Source organism: Ochotona curzoniae, unplaced genomic scaffold (assembly GCF_017591425.1).
Source record: "Ochotona curzoniae isolate NIBS_2020 unplaced genomic scaffold, NIBS_Ocur_1.0 contig_291, whole genome shotgun sequence".
Taxonomy (NCBI): domain Eukaryota; kingdom Metazoa; phylum Chordata; class Mammalia; order Lagomorpha; family Ochotonidae; genus Ochotona; species Ochotona curzoniae.
The window spans coordinates 13999500-14022608 of record NW_024465649.1 but is presented as its reverse complement, the minus strand read 5'-3'; the positions used below and the strand labels follow the sequence as shown (position 1 = coordinate 14022608).

Genomic DNA, 23109 nt, shown 5'->3' with positions numbered 1-23109 from the left:
GGCATCTTTTGCCCTTTAACAGTAAGTACCATGTCACTTTTCCAGGTATTTAATTCCTGTGGAAAACTCATACTTTGGATTTCTTTTTGGTAGATATACTTTTTGATTTTTTGCCTGCTGTGAATGTATTGCTTGGTTGCTTGCAGTACAGATCATATGACATAGCCATAGATGTGTTGAAGAACTCCTAGTAAGAGTACTTCAAAGCAGCATGTTTTAAATCTTTGTATCTAAGTCATAGATGTAAACAATATATTTGAATATATCTTGTAACCATTTTTATATAGGGATTTGGATATACCTCTGATTTCTTTAGTTGTAAGATGTTAAATAGTGATATCTTATGCATCTGGATTTGGTGACCCTCTCTTCATTATCTTTGAAATCCTATCAATGTCACATTGATACCTATTTTATTTTTCTGGCCCCTCAAGTGGCTCAGCCCAGAGAACAAAGGAGAGTTTGGTTTGCTGATGGGATTTTGCCCAATGGAGAAGTTGCTGATGCAGCCAAATTAACAATGAATGGAACTTCTTCTGCAGGAACCCTGGCTGTGTCGCATGACCCAGTCAAGCCAATAACTACCAGTCCTCTACCACCAGAGGTAAGAAAAACAAAACTGCAACTAATGATAAATACTTGTTTTACTCAGTGCTGTGTTACTTTCTTCCTCTTGCCAAGTTTAGAGACTCTTGTGGAACCCAATGAATTTTGATACAATTTTAATGTACAGATGGAACCTCTCTGTGTATGCGTGGCAGTTAGGTATATGTGGCAGAATCAACTGTTTTTGTCCTCTGTGTGTATTTGAAAATTTCCCTCCCCGCCCCGCCCCCCCCAAAAAAAAATTACTCATGGAGGTTGTTCTTAGATGAGCTTAGGCTACTGCTCTAGCAAGAGGCTTGGTTTGGGGATAGAAACAAGGTGGTGGAATAGGATAAGGAAATGTTTAAGCAAATGGAGAATCATTAGCCAGGGTGAAGCAAAGAGGCCACAATCCTGGGAAACAGAGGACAGGCCATGGTAGTGGGACCCCTGTAGCCCCAGGGACATGGACAAGCAGTGCAGATGGTAGAGTGGTGTTGCATGACCAGATTCTGCAGTGGTTTTTGGTGATCAGAGCTCCATCAGGAACCAGGTAGGAAGGGGAGTTTACCACAAGGTCAGGAGGTGAACCCAAGCTCGTCTTGCAGAAACAGAGTGCAGGTGGGTATAGAAACAGGGTGGATTTCATGGCTCACTCCAACTTGTGCTGTGTCAGGTGCCATTTTGTGTAAGGAAGAAAAGGTTTTGGAGCTGGAGGAACAATAGGAAGCTGCACATGCACTTACCTGGAGGTGAACTCACATCCAGCTTGATGCATTACACTGATCCCACAGGGAAAATAGTGCTGACTTGGCATCCTGCAGGTTCCACTTAAAATAGATCTGGGTGGTCCCCAAACATAATGGCCAGCAGGCCCAGACCTCCACCAATGTCACATCAGGTGCTGTTTTGTGTACTGAGGAAAAGGTTGGATGGCTGAAGGGACAATAGTAAGTTGTGTAGGCCCTGAGCCAGCAAAGAACTCATTTTCAACTCAATGCTTAGTATGGTCTCACGGGGAAAATAGTAACGACTTGGGATCCTATGGGTTCCACCCAAAATAGATCCAGGTGGTCTTCAAACTTCACTGACTGCAGGTTCTGACATGACCAGCACTGCTGATAACCCACAGATTTAGCACAGCTGGCATCTAACTATTCTTGGGCCCAGCTTGAACTGGGAGTGGGAGAAAGGCTGTGCAGGCAACAATGCAGCCACAGCACAGGATCACAGTGGGTAAACACTGGTGATCCAGGAGCTAGGGTCATGGAGACTGTGATGGAAACATACTGTAAGAGGCTAGAACTGAAACTCTAGAGGGAGTAGCACAAGTGACTGCAAACTGCAAAGAAACAACTGGGTACAGAACACAATCAATAAATCAACTATAAGACCAACGTGCAACACAACTTAGAAACTGGCCCTAAGGAGAGCAATCTGCTAACCAGAATAGTAATGACCAAGAGCAAGAGAAGAGACAGAAGCACAATGAATGTTGCTGAAGACTCCCCTGCAAAGGAGCAAAACCCTTTGCCAACCTCAATTAACTGAGGAAGACATTGAGAACATGGAGGATAAAGAATTTTTAAAACTTGTTATAAAGCTCTTAATGAGAAGCACATACAAGGAGTTCAAGGATTGTAAGGAATATGTTACACAGGAAATAGAAGCCATGAATCCTGTGAAGGCTGATATATTAGAAATGAGGGACACAATGGAGCAAATTAATAATTGCCTCAATAATAGGATGAGTGAAGCAGAAGAATCAGAATTGGAAGACATTTCTTGCAACAATGGTGGGAAAATAAAAAAGCTGAAAGAGGAACTGAGTCAAGCTAAGAAAATTATTCAATAATTAAGGGACACTATTTAAAAGGCCAAATACAAGAGTTATGTGGTTCCAAAAGGCACAGAAAGACAAGCTGGTTTAAAAATGTATTTAATGGAGCCTGGCATGATGACATAGCCTTGCCAAGTCCTTGCCTTGAACTCTCCAGGATCCCATAAGATTGTCGGCTCTAATCCTAGCAGCCCCGCTCCCATCCAGCTCCCTGCTTGTGGCCTGGGAGAGTAAATGAGGGCAGCCCAGAGCCTTAGGACCCTGCACCTGCATAGGAGACCCGGAAGAAGCAAGAAGCTCTTGGCTCCTGGCTTTGGATCGGCACAGCACAGGCCACTTGGGGAGGGAATCATTGGAAGGAAGCTCTTTCTCTTTGTTCTCCTCTCTGTATATCTGACCTTCCAGTCAAAACAAAACAAAGCCTTAAAACATTTATTAAAAAAAATAAAGAGGCTGGGCTACAGGAATTCATGGGCTGCTGATACAGTGGTTCTAAGGCATGTTCCTGAGGTCCTGTGGTGACCTCGTGGAGTTCCATGATGAGAAAGATTAGGCAGTAGAAGGCTGAGGACTCCTGTATTCTTTCTCTTGTTTAAGGATTTACTTATTTTTATTGGAAAGGAAGATTTACAGCAAGGAGAGAAAGAAAAATTGTCCATCATCCTTGAAGCATGCCCCAGGGCCTTGGTCCCCTATACCCACGTAGGCGACCCAGGAGAAGTTCCTGGCTTCTGGCTTCAGATCGACTTAACTCTGCCCATTGTGGCTGCTTGGGGAGTGGACCATTAGATGGAAGATCTTTCCTCTCTGTGTCTCCTTCTCTCTGTAAATCTGCCTTTCCAATAAAAATAAAATAAATCTTAAAAAAAAAAAAAAGATATTGAAAACCACTGGTTTGATTGAGGAAAGGCCCAGATGATGTATCCAAGAAAGCTACCACACACTATGTCATCATTGCTACCATGTTGCCATAGATACAAGAGTTATAATTTGTGGTTAATAAGATTCTTATTCCTTGGGGCCTAATTTTCCACATGAGACAAATAACTTTTTGGTTTTATTTTGCTAGGTTTTGAAATTAGTAAGGGGGCAGAGCCACCTATGATTGCAATTTGAAAGTACACACAGCAGAGCCTTTTTACAAACCGAGTTCCTTTCTTTTGCTGGTTTTCCCTTTGAAAACGGTGACCCGGGTTGTATTAGGTCATTAGTTGCAGTTAGTTATAGAAGTTGACTTTTAAAACAAAATCAATAAATAACAGTTTTTGAAATTTTTATTGGAAAGGCAGATATACAGACAGAGAGGAAGATCTTGTATTCATTGAATCACTCCCCAAAGTGACTGCAACGGCAATAGCTAAGCCGATCCGAAGCCAGTGGCCAGGAACCTCCTCCAGGTCTCCCATGCAGGTGCAGGGTCCCAAGGTTTTAGACCATCCTCGATTGCTTTCCCAGGCCACAAGCAGGGAGTTGGATTGGAAACAGGACCTCTGGGACGTGAACTGGTGCCCATGTGGGATCTAAGACTTTATTTTTTAAGATGTTTTAGGTTTGTATCAAAATAGAGAGAAAAGCACAAGAGTTTCTCACATACCTCTTCTTTTTACACATGCACAGCTTCTCCCAGTGTTTACACTACTAGAGTACTTTAGTTGTCACAATTGCTGTATTTATGTTGATATATCTTAATCACCCCCAAACCTACAATTAAGGGATTTATGTTGACATATCTTCCCCCAAAACCTACAATTAAGGAGTATTTGTATTTTTGAGGTTTTGCATGGCTGTGGGTGACAAGAATCAAAACTACGTCTTATTCTTCGTATTTCTACAATGTCTTTGGCTACAAAATGCCCTCCCTCAAAAACCGTTTAGATGGAAACATTTTCAAACACAACAAAAAATGGTAGGTATAGTGTAGTGAATACTCATACACTCATCACCTGTATTCATTAACTGTTATCATTTTGCCCCACTTACTTTAACACTATGCATATACCTTTTCAAAATACATTTATTTTCATCTATTTGAAAGGCCAAGAGAGACTGAGAGAGTGACCCATTCACGGACTCTCCACAAATGCTCAACACAGCCAGAGTTGGACCAGGCTAAAGTCAGGCTTTTGGAGTGCTGTTGGATCTCCTGTGTGAGGAGCACAGGAGCAGCTCAGTCACTTGACCCATTACCTGCTACCTTCCCAGGTGCTTTAGCAGAAAGTCGGATTGGAAGTGCAAGACCTGGGACGCCAGCCAGGCCCTCTGATAGGGGATAACTTCTGTTGCACCAAAATTTCTGCCTCCATTGTTTTTATAAACTATTTAAAGGATTAGTTATGCTTTACTGCTTGGTATTTGAACTTTATCTCTTGAAGAATAAGATATTTTCCTTTATTTCTGTAAAAGATATTTACTTATGTAGGTTTCTGATTTAGAAATCAGAATTGTATGAAAAATTACTGTTGCATTTAGCTGTCAGATTTCTTTGATTTTCTTCAGTGTTGAATTAGCCTTATATTTCTCTTATCTCTTTAACATCATTAACATTTTTGAGGCATTTGGGCCATTCTACATAATATCTTCAATTTATGTTTGTATCATTTTTCCCCTATGGAGCAGTTTGAGGATAATTTTTTTTTATCAGAATACATCTGAAGGAATGGTCATTATCTAGCAGATCACATGAAAGATCAGTTTCATTTAGTGATGTCTACCATGTTTCTCCATTGAGAAAATGTCTTTTCCTCTTTCCAGTTAATCTAAGGGATAATACAAGATTTTTACTATCTTGTTCCTCATGTCTTTAAACCTGTGAATTTCTCTATTCTTTGATAATTTCTGCCTAAATAATTTAGAAACATGGCACTTACATGTGGCAGTTTTTTTCTAGTAATTTTGTATATATTATAGTTTGTATATTAGGTTCTTGAGACAAATATGTATTTTTTAAAAATTGTATTTATTTGGAAAACAGAGTGACGAGAGTGGGGAAGAAAGGTATGTCCTACCTGATGATTCCCTCTCCAGATTTTAGCTGCAGCAAGCCAGCAACTCAGAGTTCCATATGCACTAGGGGGCCAGGGGCCCTAGTGCCTTGGGCCATCAGCCACTCAGAGCAATAGTAAGGTCCTGTATCTGAAGCTAACCATGGCTTTGACAAGGGATGCCAGAACTGTGTGTGGCTACTTGACCCACTCCTATAACAATACCAACCCAAAACAGAAGCAGCTTTAAACAAATGGGGAACTCCAGTAGATAAATGTTAGAGAGAAACGAAGTTCAGCTGAATGTTAGAAGCACTAGAGAAGGTAAACTTTTTAAATTTTGTGCTTTCACAATATGCAGTGCTATTTTAATATTTATTGGGTAAATTGAGGGAAAACATGCTTTTAAAAAAAGAGACAGATCTACCTGTTAACTTACCAAATGCCTACACCAGCCGTTAAGCAGAGACCAGAACAGGCTGTGGAGAACTCAGTCCAGATCCTGGATGGGGCTGGCCGTGTCCCAGCTAGTTAAGCCATCCTCTGCAGTTTCCCTTGGTTTGCATTAGCAGAAAGCTTGAATTGGATCTGGAGCAAGAACTCTTTTTTTTTTTTTTAAGATTGATTTATTTTTATTACAAAGTCAGATATATAGAGAGGAGGAGAGACAGAGAGGAAGATCTTCCATCCAATGATTCACTCCCCAAGTGACCACAACGTTTGGTGCTGTGCCGATCCGAAGCCAGGAGCCAGGAGCTTCCTCCAGGTCTCCCACACGGGTGCAGGATCCCAAGGCTTTGGGCCGTCCTCAACTGGTTTCCCAGACCACCAGCAGGGAGCTGGATGGGAAGTAGAGCTGCTGGGATTAGAACCAGCGCCCATATGGGATCCCAGCGCGTTCAACGCAAAGCCTTTAGCCGCTAGGCCACCGTGCCGGGCCCAGGAGCAAGAACTCTAACCCAGGCATCCTGATACAAGATGTGAGTGTCCCAACTTGCGTCCTAACCACCAAACACCTGCCACAACATGGGCGCATTTAAAAAAAAAAAAACCGAATATATTTCCAAGTCTTGAAAATATATAGCAAAGTCCTTAAAGGGCATTAATCTTTTGGAAGTAGCCTAATGAAATGTGTATGCGTATATGTGTGTATATATATATATGCATATATGTATATTTGTGTATATGTACACGGGGGGATCATAGAAAATGTATAACATTAAAAAAACTACATGGATGGGCCCAGCAGTGTGGCCTAGCAGATAAAGTCCCCGCCTTCGAAGTGCCGGGAACCTACATGTATGCTGGTTCTAATCTTGGCAACTCCACTTCCCATCCAGCTCCCTGCTTGTGGCCTGGGAAAGCAATTGAGGACAGCCCAAGGCCTTGGTACTCTGCACCCGTGTGGGAGACCCAGAAGAAGCTCCTGGCTCCTGGCTTCGGATCAGCACAGTACCGGCCGTGGCAGTCATTTGGGGAGTGAATCATTGGATGGAAGATCTTCCTCTCTGTCTCTCCTCCTCTTTGTATATCTGACTTTCTGATACAATACATAAATAAATAAATCTTTCAAAAAATGCATGGATTAATTATGTACCAAAATAACTTTTCCTCTGATTTTGTTTTCCTAAACTTTTGAAGTACCTAAATATAGTGCATTTTCACATAGTATAACCACACAGAAGATATGCAACTATTACTATAAAATTCGTAAATATAAATCTGTAAAACCACTACTCAAGTGAAGATACAGCACCTTTCTGTCACAAGGTTCCTGATAGATTATCAGTACCTGTCCATCTCCTTTTCTAAGGTAACTGTTGTTCTTTCATCTCCCTAAGTTGTTTTGATAGTTCCGAATTTCAAATAAATGGAAACATATAGTGTGTGTGTTTGTGCCAGACTTCTTGTACTCAACCAGGTATTTATGAATCTTATGTTACATATATTAAGTTTTTTGATTGATGTTTTTGAACTGCATAGTATTCCAGCTTATGGACCTGCCTCAATATTTTCTGTTTCTCTGTTAGTGGACATTTAGATTGCTTCTAATTTTGACAGTTTTAAAGAAACCTGCTGTGAACATTCCAGTATGTTTATCTTTTAGAAAATAGGACATTTCAAAGTTCACTTAGGTTTCCATTTTAAATTCTGTTCTGCTGGAGTCTCAAGCATTCTGTAATACTCACTGATTTGCTTTTTATAGACGGATATTTCTTTATTCTCTGGGAGTATAACTCAGGTTGGAAGTCCTGTTGGAAGTGCAATGAATCTTATTCCTGAAGATGGCCTTCCTCCCATCCTCATTTCCACTGGTGTGAAAGGAGGTATGTGTGTTTGCTTCTTGATGATAACTATTCTTTTAGCTTTCAGAAAAGCATCTACTGCAGTGCTGTGAAGACAGTTATTTCTGTTACGGTTGTATACTTTTCTATTACAGTGTTATTTTCTTTTTTAAAAAGATTTATTTTATTTTTATTGGAAAGGCAGATATACAGAGAGGAGAGACAGAGAGGAAGATTTTCCATCTGATGATTCACTCCCTAAACGGCCACAATGGCTGGAGCTGAGCCAACCCAAGGCCAGGAGCCTCCTCCAGGTCTCGCATGCGGGTGCAGGGTCCCAGGGCTTTGGGCCATCCTCGACTGCTTTCCTAGGCCACAAGCAGGGAGCTGGATGGGAAGCAGGGCCGCCGGGATTAGAACCGGTGTGTGCAAGGCGAGGACCTTAACCACTGCGCCATCGTGCCAGGCCCACAATATTATTTCCTTTCTTTGGAAGGCAGATATTATAACATAGATGATTATTAACAGTTTTACCTTTATATTTCAAAGTCTATAGGAAGAGTTACATGTGGCCCAGCCTGATACCATTAAAATATTGATTTAAACTTTTTGTTTTGAAGTATGATACACATTTAGAAATATACATAGAGAAAATGTGAAGAGCACTTAATTTAAATAAAAAATCCACTGTTAAAATATTTTTAGGGAATCCTTTTAAGAAATAAAATTATTGTTCACTAAGGAAATACCTTTGTGTGAAAGTCCTTAATTGGTATTTTCGTATCAGCATCTGGTCTGCTCATTTTCAGGAGACAGTTTACAAATGATCTTGCTTTACATTTGTCCTTGTCTTTTGCCTGGGTAAGTTCAGTGCTTTTCTCTTTTCATTCTTTATTTTTATTTAAAAGGCAGAGTTGTAGAGAGCAGAGACAGAGAGGTCTTCCATCCGGTGGTTTACTCTCCAATTGGCTGCAGTGGCCTAAGGTGAGCCTATCCAAAGCCAGGAGCTTGGAGCTTCTTCCAAGTCTCCCATGTGGGTACAGGGGTCCAAGGACCTGATTCATCCTCTGCTGCTTTCCCAGGCTACAAGAAGGGAGCTCGACGGGAAGTGGAGCATTAGGGACATGAACCAGCACCCATATGGAAAGCTGGTGCCTTATGTAGTCTTATTATGGCACCGCACTAGTTCATTGTTTTTCCCTTTATCTTCTATACTATTGTCGATTCAGTTTTTTAAACACAGTTATTATCATAGATTGCTATTGTTTTGAAATTATTATTTTCACTATGTAAAATTTAACTTTAAATACTAATTATACATAGGTGTGGGATTCAACGCAGCATTTCAATACATGTACAGATGTAATGGTCCCATCAGGGTCACTGCATGTATCATTTCTTTGTGTTTGAAAATCTAAAATTCTATTTGCAACTGGACTATTAAATTATTATCAATTATTGGAATCCTGTTAGAAGTTAATCCTTGGGCCCGGCGCAGTAGCCTAGTGCTTAGAGTCCTTGCTTTGTATGTAACAGATCCCATAGGGGTGCCAGTTCATAGCCCGGCTCTTCCACTTCCCTTCCAGCTCCATGCATGTGGCCTGGGAAAGCAGTCAAGGACAGATGTTGGGATCCTGCAAATGCAGGATGGGATCCAGGAAGAAGCTCCTGGCTCAGCTCAGTTCCAGCTGTTGTGACCACTTGTGGAATGAACCAGCGGATGGAAGATCTTTCTCTCTGTATTTCCTTCTGTCTGTAATTCCGCATTTCCAATAAAAAATAAAGAAACCTTTAAAAAAAAACCTCTTTCTTTTCAATATAAATAAATAAATACATCTTTTTTTAAAAGACTTTAAAAACATTTTTTAAAAGAGACTATCACATCTAGATGTGAAGATACAATGCAGTATGGATTTCTACTTCCAAGTTAAAGACGGACTCACAATGAAATTATTAAATATATCATGACAATATGATACTGGACACTCTGCCATTGTGCATTCGTGCAATCTCAGGATACTGTCAAATAGCAGATTGATGGACTTATGCCTGATACTGAAGGACTATACTATTGTCATGATATATGGGAAAGCCACTGGGGAAGGGCTGGGATTTGGGGAGAAGGGAAAGGACATCCCATGGCCTGTAGAAAAAACATGAATGTACTGTAGAAAAATAAAATAGTATTTTAAAAGTTAATCCTATTATTTCAACTCTGTACTCATTAGCTGTCCTTTCTCTCTGAGGAGCTCCACCATTCCTTTCCCATACTCTGCTAACTGCTCTTCAGTTTTCTTGAAAACATCTTCAACCTCACATAAAAATGAGAGCATATAACAGTTTCTTTCTGTGCCTGACTGCACTTAACAAATTTATTTCCCTCTGTATCCCTGTTGCTGCAAATGACAGAATTTCTTGTATCTGAGTAATATTCTATTTTGTATGTGCTTGCATACCACATTTCCTGTACCGATTGATCCATAGGCACATATTTAGATTGGTTCCAATCTTCCTATTATCAGTACTATTGTAATAAACATTGAGGGCAGTTGTCTTTGCAGCATGGTTATTTCAGTTCATGTGGGTGTATGCCCAAGAGTTGGACTGCACGGTCATTTGGTAGTTGAGTAACTACCATACTGCTTTCCCTAATGGCTGTGCTAATTTAACTTTCAACCATGTAATAGGGGTCCTGTTTTTTCCACATCGTAACTAGCATTTATTGTTTTTCATGTTTTTTTATAATAGCCATTCTGGTTAATGTAAGAGTTGACCTCAGGGTTTTGATTTAGATTTTCCTGATTATTAGCAGTGTTTGAACATTTTGTCATGTTTCTTTTTGAGCCCTACCATGTCCTCTTGAAAAATGTATGTTCATGTCATTTATCCAATTTTAATTGAGTTATTTGTTCTTTTACTTTTGTTTGCTTCTGTATGTATTATGGAAATTAATCACTTGTCAAATGAATAGTTTCCAGATAAATTGATTGTTTTCTTTATAGAGCTTCTTTAATATAGTTCCGTTTATTGATTTTTGCTTTTGGGCTCCTGTCCAAAAAAAATCTTTTTTAGAGCAGTGATCAAGCATTTCCCCTATATTTTCTTTCAGTAATGTTAGAATCTTTAATTCATTTTGAGTTCATTCTTTTGTATGTGATAAGTGATAGGTATCTAGCTTATTTCTTTGTATATAAATAACAATCATTTCTTAAAAGGAGTTTTCCTTTCTCCAATATATGAGTGTGCTATGATTTCAAAATTTTTGCACCCATGTAAACTTCTTTCTGTTTCAATTTCATTTCCTATGAACTTTATTTTTTTTAAGATTTATTTATTTTGGGCCTAGCCCAGTAGCGAAGTAGTTAAATTCCTTGCCTTAAACATGCTGGGATCCCATGTGGGCGCTAGCCAGTTCTAATCCCGGCAGCTCCACTTCCCATCCAGCTCCCTGCTCGTGGCCTGGGAAAGCAGTAGAGATGGCCCAAAGCCTTGGGACCCTGCACCTGCATAGGAGACCTGGAGGAGGTTCCTGGCTCCTGGCTTTGGATCGGCTCAGCTTAGGATTGGCTCAGCTCTGGCCGTCGTGGCCACCTGGGGAGAGAATCAGTGCACAGAGTATCTTCCTCTTTGTCTCTCTTCTTGTCTGTATATCTGAGTTTGCAATAAAAAGTAAATAAATCTTAAGCAAAATGATTTATTTTTTTTGCTGTTGTTGGAAAGGCTGATTTTAACAGAAAGAGAGACAGAGTGAAAAATCTTTGTTTACTGGTTCACTCCTCAAGTAGCCTCAGTGGCTGGGGATGGGCTGATCTGAAGCTAGGAACCAGGAGCTTCTTCCAGATCTCCCACATGGGAGTAGGGTCCAAGGGATTGGGCCTTCCTTACTACTTTCCCAGGCCACAAACAGGGAGCCAGATGGGAAATGGAGCAGCTGGCACACAAACTGGTGCCCACATGGGATCCCAGTGTGTGGAAGGAGAGGGTATTAGCCAGAACCCCATCAGCTTTTTCAAGCACTTCCATATATGCTTGCTGCCTTTACTGAAAATCAGATGTTAGTATGCAGATTGCTTTGCCTGTGTGGTTGTTTATAATGCCAGTACCAGGCTGTTTTAACTACAGTGGCTATGTGTAACATGTTTCAGTACAAGGTTTTGTGATGGCTCCAGCTTTGTTCTACTCTAGTTTTGTTGACTACTCAGACTCTTAGGTGGTTCCTAATGGATTTTATGATTTTTATTTTTTCTGTTTTTCATAAGACGATTATTAGTATGTTGACAAGGATTGTATTGAATTTTAGATCACCTTGAGTATTGTAGACATCTTAATATTCTTCTAATTAGTGAACATGGGCTTTTTTTTTTTTTTGCCTTTAACTGCTTTCATTAGTGTTGTATAAATATTGTAAATTTAACTGTTGGTTAAATTTACTTCTAGTTATTCTAACCTACATTGTAGCTATTTTGAAGGATAATGCTTTCTTAATTTCTTTCTTAGCAGTTTTGTTAGTGGTATGCTTAAAAGCTTTATTGAGTTTTGTATGTTGATTTTATATTCTGAAACCTAACCTTACAGCATTTCATTAACAATTCTTACAGGGTCTTTTTTCTTTTTTTGGTGAAGTTTTTATGTTATTCTGTATATAGAGTCATATTGTTTGCATACAGGAATAATTTGATCTTTTTAAAAAATATTTGTTTGCAAGACAGTTGTACAGATATAGAGGGAGAGCAAGAAACAAAGTGAGAGAGTTTTTTCCATCTGCTCATTAACTGCTGAAATGACCACAGCTGCCAGTTCTGTGTCAGGCTGAAGCTAGGAGCCGCTTCCAGATCTCACACACACATGCAAACCCAAGCACTTGGATCATACTCCTCTGCTTTGCCATGCCTTTTATTTCTTTCTTTGTCTAATTTCTACAGATAATACTTCCAATACTAAGAAAAGGTGAGAGCAGATATCCCTGTCTTGTTTCTAGTGTTAGAAAAATGAATTTTGCGTTTGTCTCATTTAGTATAAGGTAGACTGTGAATTTGTCATAAGTAGTTCCTGTTGTGTTAAGAGCACATTCTTTCTGTTTCTAATTTTTACAGGTTTTTTTTAATCATGAAAAAAAAATACCGAGTATTTTTGAGTGATTTGGATTATGTTCATTAATTTTCCTGTGTTGACTCATCCTTGGATCCTTACGATAAATCCCGGTTGATCTTGGGCCAGCTTTTAATGTGCTGTTAGGTTTGACCTCAGAGGGTGTTTTTTTGTTTTTTTAAGATTAGAGGCAGATAATTATATGTACGTGTGTACACATTAGGAGAGAGAGAGAGAAGGAGGTAGAACTTCTATCTTCTGATCCAAAAGTCTGTGGCTGGACTAAGCCAGGAGCCAGGAATGCTTTCCTGGGCACATCAGTAAGGAGCTGAATCAGAAGTAGAGCAGCTGAGAGTTTGAGACCTATGCATGTTGCCATCGTTCCAGGAGGCAGTTTAACTAGCTGTGCTGCACTACTGGCTGGTGTATTTTCATAGTTGTCTGTATTTTATTCATTTATTTTCTGATCTATGTTATGGTTGTCCTACTAATTTGGGGTTTGGTTTATTTTAGTTTTTCTAGTTCTTTGAATTGCATCATTTGTTTGAAATCTTTAAATGTTTTACTATTAACAGTTTTTGCAAACTCCCCTCTTACCCATAGATTTTGATATTTACATATTCATTTTCATTTGTTTTAAGACATTGTAAAATTTCTCTGTTAATTCTAATCCATTAGTATTCGAAAGGATGTTGTTTCATTTCCATATATTTGTACAGCTTCTAAAGTTCCTGTCGCTGATTTCTAGTTTTTTTCCCCCCATTTTGCTTAGAAAAAATACAAGTAGTGATTCCTTTTTTTAGTGGAATTTGTTCTGGGTTGTATAATGCGATTTATCCCAGATAAAATCTTTATGTACTGATAAGAAGAACGTGTGTTCTGCAGCTGCTGGGCGAGATGCTCTGTAAACTGTCTGAAGTCCATTTGGACTGCAGTAAAGTTTAACTCTGATGATTCTTCATTGATACTCTTTTGGTCTGGATTATTGTTGACATCCTCAATTATTATAGTATCTTTCTCTTTTTAGATTTATAATATGTATTTTATATAATCAGTTATGCCAGCATATTTATTTATAGTGGTTATTTCTCAGTTCAGTTGATTATGAAGTGATCTCTGTCTCTATGTATAATTTTTTCATAAATTCTGTTTATCTCGTATAAATATAGCTGTTCCTGCCTACTCTTGGTTTCTGGTTGCATAGGATCTTTTTCAGTCCTTTTCTTTCAGTGGATCTTTTAGCCCTTCATCCAGCTTATTTATATATATATATATATATATATGTTTTAAGATTTATGTCAGATATACAGAGAGGTGGAGAGACACAGAGGAAGATCTTGCATCTGATGATTCACTCCCCAAGTGGTCACAACAGTTAGAGCTACACTGATCTGAACCAGGAGCCCAGAGCCTCTTTCAGTCTCCCAAACAGGTGCAGGGTCTAAAGGCTTTGGCCTGTCCTCAACTGCTTTCCCAGGACACAAACAGGAGGATGGATGGGAACAGGGCCCCCTGTATCTTTTAATTAGAAAACTTTATTTCTTTATATGCATGCTTATTAATAATAAGTAAAAATGAACTCCTTTCAGTGTGTTAATTATACTTTTATATATTTTTTCTTCTTTTTGTTCATCTTTGGGGGTTGGTGGTTTTTTGCATTAATCTTAGTTCCTTTTCTGTTTAGTATATCTATTGTACTTTTTTGTGTTTTTATGATGATAGTTCTCATTCTTTTGCTAATTTAGTACTTCTGTAAGTATTTCTGCTAAGGCTGGTCTGCAGGTGATTGATTGCTTCGGTTGCTCCTTGTCACAGGAGTTCTTTCATTGTGATGGGTAGATTTTCTATGTATAGTATTCTTGGTTGGCATAATTTTTCTTTCAAGAAGTTGAATATTTCATTGCATTCTTTTTTAACCTGTAATGTTTCTGCCTGGAACTCTGCCATTATTCTATTGGGAATTCCCTTCACAAGTGTCTTGATGGATTTCTCTTGCTGTTTTTAGAACTTTTTGAGTTGCATTTTTTATCATTCATTTTCTCAATCATTTGAGAGAGAGCACGCCATCGTCAGGTTGACTCCCCAGATGACCATAATACCCCATGCTGGAGTCTCCAGGTTGGAGCTGAGAACTGAGAACTCAGGCCTCTAATGTGGGTAGGAGGAACCCAAGGACTTGAGCCATTAGCATTGCCTGCTAGAATCTGTTGGTAGGAAGCTGGAGTCAAATATCAAACCCAGGCACCAATATGGCTGAAACATATTTTTTTTTTAAAGATAATGTTTATTTTTTATTTTATTTTTTTTAAGATTTATTATTATTATTTTTTATTGGAAAGGTGGATATACACAGAGGAGAGACAGAGAAGAAGATCTTCTGTCCGATGATTCACTCCCCAAGTGAGCGCAATGGCCAATACTATGCCGATCTGAAGCCAGGAGCCTCTTCCGGGTCTCCCACGCAGGTGCAGGGTCCCAAAGCTTTGGGCCGTCCTCGACTGCTTTCCCAGGCCACAGGCAGGGAGCTGGAAGGGAAGTGGGGCTGCCGGTATAGAACCAGCGCCCATATGGGATCCCGGGGCGTGCAAGGCGAGGACCTTAACCACTGCGCCACTGTGCCGGGCCCTAAAGATAATGTTTATTTTTACTGCAAACTCAGATATATATATAGAGAGAGAGAGAGAGAGAAAGAGAGAGAGAGAGAGAAAGGAGGAGAGACAGAGGAAGATCTTCCAACGATTTACTCCCAAAGCAGCTGTGATGGCTGGAGCTGCGCTGATCCAAAACCAGGAACCCGGAGCCTCTCTCCTTGGGTGCAGGATCCCAAAGCTTTGGGCCGTCCTCGACTGCTTTCCCAGGCCACAAGCAGGGAGCTGGATGGAAAGTGGAACTGCTGGGATTAGTACCAGCACCCATATGGGATCCTGGCATATGAAAGGCAAGGACTTTAGTGGCTAGGCCACTGCACCAGGTCCTGGGCGAAACATCTTAAAGTGTCTCAGCCACTAGATCAAACACCCTGCCCCTGTTACAGTTTTGTCATTTTTATTAAAATATACTTTGGAACCGATCTTTTGGGTGAGTTTCCTAGAACTGGATACTTCTATCTTTCCCAGATATTTGGAGATTTTCATCAGTTGTTTCCTTGAATGCATTTCTTTGCTCTTTCCCTTCTCTTTTTCTTTGGAAATACCTGTAAGTAAGGCAAAAAGCTACTCATTTAATGATATCTTAAAATCTTGAAAACTTAATTTTTTTTTCATATCTGACTGGGTTATTTAAGATCTGCATTCAGGCTCAGATATTCTTTGTTGTAACTGTTTCATTTCTGCTGCAGAGGTACTCAGCTGAATATAGTTTCATTTATTTTTTTATGCTCCAAGATTTCTGATGGGTTCTTTTTGTTTACTCTGTGATGATTTCTTATTTGTACTATCTTTTTCTAATGTCATTGAGTTTCTCTCTGTAGTCTGTTGTATCTTTTTGTTAAAGATGTATTTATTTATTTGAAAATCAGAGACTCAGGGAGAGAGATGGGAGGGTTGGAGGAGGGTTAGAAAGAGAGAGACAGAGTGAGCTTTGCTTTGTTTCTTAGATGACTGTAATAGCTAGGGCTGGGCCAGGCCTAACTCAGAAACGAGGAACCTCTTCTTATCTCCCATGTGGATAACAGGGACCCAAACGCCTGGGCCATCTTCCATTGCCATTACCACAGAGCTGGATCAGAGGTGGAGTGCCCAGGACATGAACCAGCATCCCTATGGGATGCCAGCATTGCAGACAACATTACACACTATACCACAATGCCACTCCCTCTTGCACCTTACCAAGCTTCCTTAAAGTTGTAGTTTTGACTTTTTTGTTAGCTGTTGATTTCTGTTTATTTGTTGCCATTTTTAGGGGGTTAATATAGCTGTTTATAGGTGCCATGTTGCCTCAATTTTTTTTCATGCAGATTTTATGCCTCTGTTGATTTTTATCCATATGGAAGGCTCAGTTGCTTCTATCAGTTTACAGAGTTGCTTATGTTCTGCGGGTGCTGTTTCTTTGAGTGCTGACTGGATATGTTTCATTGGTTTTGGGTTCAGGTGGGACTGTTCATGGGGTGTCTTTGTAGCTTCTTAAACTATAATCAGTGTTGACCATGCCTGTGAGTGTTTCAATGACCTAAGTTGTAGGAATTAACGGGATTGTATTGCTAATTGGTGTTGTGGCTATGTTAAGTGGTGGGGGTGCATTTGCAGCTGGGGCACAGGGCACCTGGTTGTGGATGTTGTGTCTTGACAGCTTCTGCAAATTGGGTGATAGTAGAGCTAATTCTGTGGACCCTGGTGAATTTGGTGTGGGGTGAAGTACCTGTCAATGTCTGAGCATCTCAGATGGTCCAGGTAACTCCCCTGTCAATGTCTGATAGCTTTGCAAGTCCTCCATGGGTAACCTGCTTAGGGAATTCTGCCTGCTTCTTCATGGGGTAGAAAGTAGGTTGGTGGAGACAAGCATCTACTTCTGAGGACCCCTGTTGGCCCAGCTACTGTAGTCTGGTTACTTAGTTGCTTCCTGGTGTACAAATGTATGTGCCTGGGGCCATTTGGCTGCTTCTGCGCCAACACAGTGTCTTGTTTACAAATACTGCTTAATATCCAAGTAAATGTTTAATAGCTTTAGTAGGTTAATTTACAGTATTCCTTGTGAGCTTATTCTACCTTTCTAACTTAATTTTCAGCCATTACTCTAGTATCTTATAAGGACACTGCAAATTGCTCTTTTCTGAGTGTTCACTTTAAAAAGTATTTATTTGAAAGGCAGAGTTACAAAGAGATATCTCGGGCCCGGCGCAGTGGCGCAAGAGGTTAAGGTCCTCGCCTTGCACACGCCGGGATCCCATATGGGCGCTGGTTCTATCCCGGCAGCCCCGCTTCCCTTCCAGCTCCCTGCCTGTGGCCCAGGAAAGCAGACGAGGATGGCCCAAAGCTTTGGGACCCTGCACCCGCATGGGAGACCCGGAAGAGGCTCCGGGCTTCAGACATAGCATCGGCCGTTGTGCTCACTTGGAGAGTGAATCATCGGACGGAAGATCTTCTTCTCTGTCTCTCCTCTCTGTGTATCCGCCTTTCCAATAAAAAAATAATAAAACATAAATCTTTAAAAAAAAAAAAAAAGAGATATCTCCTGTCTGGTGGTTCACTCCTCAGATGGCTGCCTTAGCTGGGGCTCATCTGATCCAGACTGAACTCTGTCTGCATCTCTCACATGTGTCTGGTGGCCCACATACTTCGGCTGTCTTCTACTGCCTTGCCAGGCACATTAGTGGGGAGCTGAATTGGAAGCAGAAAAAGTAGGATTCATCCTGGCAATCATATGGAATGATGGCATCATAAGTGACATGGTATTACCCACTGCACCACAATGCTGGCCCCTGAGTATTCACTTTTCATGCTTCTGTGATTTTTCTTTTCCTATGGAATACTAGATAGCAAGTTGGATAAATCTGAATTTTTAGTCCTAATTTCATTTTATTCTAGGTGTGTGCTTTGATCAGCAAACCATTTAACTTCTTTGAATCAGATTCTGGTCTGTTTTAGTTTTGCTGTATTTTTGTTTTCTTTAAAAAAAAAAAAAGGCAATTGCATCTATTTAAAAGTCATTGTGGGGCCTAGCGCAATAGCATAGCAGTTAAAATCCTTGCCTTGAAAACGCTGGGATCCCATATGGGCCCCAGTTCTAATCCCGGCAGCCCCTCTTCAGATCCAGCTCCCTGCCTGAGGCTTGAGAAAGCAGTAGAGGATGGGCCAAGGCTTTGGGACTCTGCAACCACATGGGAGACCTGGAAGAACCTCAACTCCTGGCTTTGGATTGGCTCAGCTCCAGCCACTGTGGCCACTTGGGAAATGAACCATCGAACAGAACATCTTCCTCTCTGTCTCACCTCCTCTCTGTATATCTGATTTTGCAAAAATCAGAATAAAAAAATTAAAAAAATAAACAAATCTGCGGATTCATTCCCCAAGTGGCTGTAGCTGAGCCATTCTGAAGCCAGCAACCAGGATCTTCTTCTGGGCTGTCCTCGACTGTTTTTCCAGGTCACAACCAGGGAGCTGGGTGGGAAGTAGAGCTGCTGGGATTAGAACTGGTGCCCATATGGGATACCTGCATATGCAAGAACTTTAGCCACAAAGCTACTGTGCCAGACCCTTCAGTGTTTTTAACCATTGATTTTTCCTTTAAGCTAAGAGAACCACCATCATTTAAATGAGAAGGCTGAATACTTGTATCATATTTTGTGCCTGTAGAGACTAAATGAGAATTGTAGTCAGAGTTTCAAATATTAACTTGCCTATGTTCCAGCTTTGATGTATGATTTATTGGTGATTTTTGTATTTTTTAGATTTATTTTATTTTGTTATTGGAAAGGCAGATACACAGAGAGAACCATCTTCCGTCCACTGGTTCATTCCCCAAGTGGCAGCTCTTTCCAAAACTGAGCCAATCCGAAGCCAGGAGCAAGGAGCTTCTTCTGGGTCTCCCATGTGGGTACAGGGTCCCACGCCTATGGGCCATCCTCGACTGTTTTTCCAGACCACAAGCAGGGAGCTGGAAGGGATGTGGAGCTGCTAGGATCAGAACCAGCACCCATTTTGGATCCTAGCACATGCAAAACGAGGATTCAGTCACTAGGCTGCTGCCCCAGGCCCTGAATATATTTTTTTAAAGTCAGCTTTTAGAGTGTTTGTATAAAGTAAAAAGTAGGACTCTCCTCTATTGCAACCCCTTTTGACATTGTTTTCAGGAACTACTTCTAGCATATCACTGCCTCATTTTGTATGTGATGGGTTGTTTTGTGTACTAATATTTTTTAATTTTATTTTTTAATAATGATTATATGGCTGATCAGGGTGAGAAGGAGCGAGGCTTAGGGACAATTGGGTGAAGTCATTACTTCCAAATTTGCTGTTTCTTCTTGTTCCTGGGGCAAGGAGAGATTCAAAGGGGAAACCACACATGACTTTCCACACATCCCAGAAGTACTGACATATTTTAAAAATGTTATTATTGGAGAAGCAAAGACAGAAAAAAGGACATAGAGAACACTCTCATCTCCTCGGTCACCCCTCCATCCCCCAAATGCTGCCAGTAGCAGGGTCTGGGTGAGACTGAAGCTGAGCTGAGTCAAAACTGAGAGCCAGGAATGCCGTCCCAATCTCCCACACGGATGGCTGAACTCAGTTATTTGAGTCAGCTCTGCCGTCTCTGATGGGCGTTATTTTAAAGATTGAAATTATGTGAAATCTTTATTATTGGTATTATGTGAGATCATTATTATGTGATGCTTGGAAGATTTCTTGTGTAAAGAGTTCTGTTTAGGTTATGGTGCAACAGTTTGTGGAATAGCTAATATACTGGATAATCAGGTTATCATAGAAACTGAATTGGGCCACTTGGGAGTAACAGGAGATACTGTTGACATGACGCTAGGACCGTTGGTACAACAGACCTTTGTTCACCCTGTTTACAAATCCAGTGCTTGTCTGTTTCCTGTGAATGATCAGCCCCTTCCTCTATCAGCTTTTCCCATTAATGCCTCCCTCTAGCCAATCTATTACAGTGTTTCTTCTCTCCTTACAGACTATGCCGTGGAAGAAAAACCATCGCAGATTTCAGTAATGCAACAATTGGAAGACGGTGGCCCTGACCCGCTTGTATTTGTTTTAAATGCAAATTTGTTGTCAATGGTTAAAATTGTAAATTGTAAGTTAAAAGTTTAATTTTTAAGATTAAAACTATTTTTTTGACTTCTAGTAAATGAATCTTTCCAATTTATTACACACAAATCTTTTTGAGCCATACCTTATTGAAAATTGAGTTTTGAAAAAGTGGATTTGTATCCCAGAAAGACAGCTCACGGTGGTGCTTACTGAAACTGTTGTAGTTGAACACAGACTGAGATAGCAAATTTGCTTAACAAAGAAGCCAAATGTATCTTGAATTTTTCTGAGTTTTTAAGATGGAAGCGATAAATTACCACCTCATCACTAGAATAACTATTGATGGATAAATATTCAAGAGGACGAAACCGTTAAAACACTAAATTTTAATACCAGAAACCTTAATCAGAACCTTATTTAAGAAGAATGGTAGTTAACTAACACACAGTACAACTGTTAAACGTTCAAGTTAAAGCCCAGAGGTAATTTCTTGATTCCTGGTGCTCATGCCAGACGACTTGGCGTTTTATTTTTTACAGTAATTCTTTGATTCAGTGCATTGTCAATTCACAGATGAATTATACAGACTCAGTATAGTTTGTTTTATTCTTTGCTACATTGTACTATAGATGTCAGTGTGTGTATTTTTTAAGTGTTAGGATTGATAAATACTTTCTATTTTTATTCTGTGTTTAGATGTGAACCGGAAGTGTTGGTGTTTCACAACTAAGGGGATGCATGCAGTGGGTCAGTCTGAGATAGTCATTCTTCTGCAGTGTCTACCAGATGAAAAGTGTTTGCCAAAGGATATCTTTAATCACTTTGTACAGCTCTATCAGGATGCTTTGGCAGGTAGGAATGCTTTATGATTCTCAATAAATGTCAACATTTTTGGACTCAGATATAAAATAAAGATCTTAAATTTGAAAATTTGGCATGAGATTTTTATATTATTGGTAAATTAGAATTCAGCATGGTTTGGAGAAATTATAATCTTCAGTAGTTTACTTTGTATGGTGCTTAATCACTTCATCCAAGTCTCCCATATGGGTGGTGGGAATCCGATTGCTTGAGCTGACACCCTGCCTCCTTGGGTCTGTGTTAGTAGGAACCTTGAGCTGGAACTAGGTATTCTAACCTAAGTACTCTAATTTAGGATGTGGATATCCTAACTGGTGTCTTATGTTCTAGGCTGAAGGCCTACCCCAAATTATCAATATTTATTTAATATTTTTAACATTATAATGAATATTCATTTCAGAACAACATATGAGTTTGATGTGGTTTAAAAACTAAGTAGTAAATATTAATGGTAACTATGTAAAGATAAAGTCATATCTGTTAGAAGTTGGAGAAGGCTAAGAATATTAAATATAAGGAAATACTATCCAAGATTGAGAGGAAGAAATTATGTATGTTATCTGACATTATAGTTTATCCTCCATACTGACTTAATAGCGAATGTAAGAAGTGCTATAAGTGGACTAAATTTTCACTTACTGTTGTACAAATAAGTTAGTAAACTATCTATAATTGATAAGTAAGGAACTAGTAGTATAAATACAGGCATTTTTAAAAAATGAATGATAAGTTGCCAGTGTGGTCGCTTATCACACTAATCCTCCGTAGCACAAAAATCCCATATGGATGCCAGTTCATGTTCCAGCTGGTCAACTTCTGATCAGCTTCCTGCTTATGGCCTGGGAAAACAGCAGTGGCTGGCTCAAGTCTTTGGGCCCCTGCACCCATGTGGAGACCCTAAGGAAGCTCCTGGCTCCTCGCTTAGGATTAGCTCAGCTCTGGCTGTTGAAGCCATTTGGGAAGTGAACACAGCAGATGGAAGATATCTCTCTCTTTCTCTATCTCTTTCCCCTCTCTATAACTGACTTTAAAGTAAAAGACAAATAAATTTCTAGAAAAACCTGTGCATATGTGTACTTATGAATAAAAATGCTGGCTGAATATTTTCAGCAGTGTTAAATGATTGTTGTTCCTGTCTCCATTGTTGCCTACATTTGACTTCACCGGTTTTTTCTCAGTCTTGTAGATATGAAATGGCATCTTATTTTGATTTGAATTTCACTGATTATTATTGATCCTGAGCATGTATTCATATATTTGTTGAGTATTCCTGTTGAATCTTTTATTTATTTGTTTAATTATACAATTCCACAGGCTCTGGGATTTTCCCTCTTCCCTTCCTCAAATCCCCTCCTCCCATTGCTTCCCCCATAATATTAGAATATTATAGTCCTTCAAAAATAGTTATATGTCCATCATTCTGCTACTTAAGTATATTCTGACATTGTAAGTATGGACAATAGCAGAGAGTCCGTCTGACTTGGAAGTAGAGATGCATACTGCATTGTGTCTTCACATTTTGATATGATAGTCTCCATTACATAGTTCCTCTAGATTGTATATACATGCATGTTTACCTCTGTATCTATTGATCTTGTATTTTGCATGAAGGTTTGCCTTATATCAGAGAGAACATATGATATTTGTCCTTTTGGGATTGGCTTATTTCACTGAACATAATGATCTGTAGTTGGGACCATTTTGTTGCCAAATGCTAGAATTTTGTTCTTTTTAATGGCTGAGTAGCATTCCATAGCACAGATATA

At 39.8% G+C, this 23109-nt stretch overlaps 1 protein-coding gene across 3 annotated transcripts in view; it reads left to right on the top strand.

The window, feature by feature from the left end:
- ZFYVE9 (zinc finger FYVE-type containing 9) overlaps positions 1-23109 on the top strand; it is a 150606-nt gene that overhangs the window by 88614 nt on the left and 38883 nt on the right. For all 3 annotated transcript variants that reach the window (XM_040978540.1, XM_040978539.1, XM_040978541.1), the window contains 4 exons: positions 435-604; positions 7613-7733; positions 20403-20525; positions 21179-21334. In XM_040978540.1, the coding sequence (XP_040834474.1) occupies positions 435-604; positions 7613-7733; positions 20403-20525; positions 21179-21334 (570 nt within the window). The remainder of the gene's footprint in view (positions 1-434; positions 605-7612; positions 7734-20402; positions 20526-21178; positions 21335-23109) is intronic.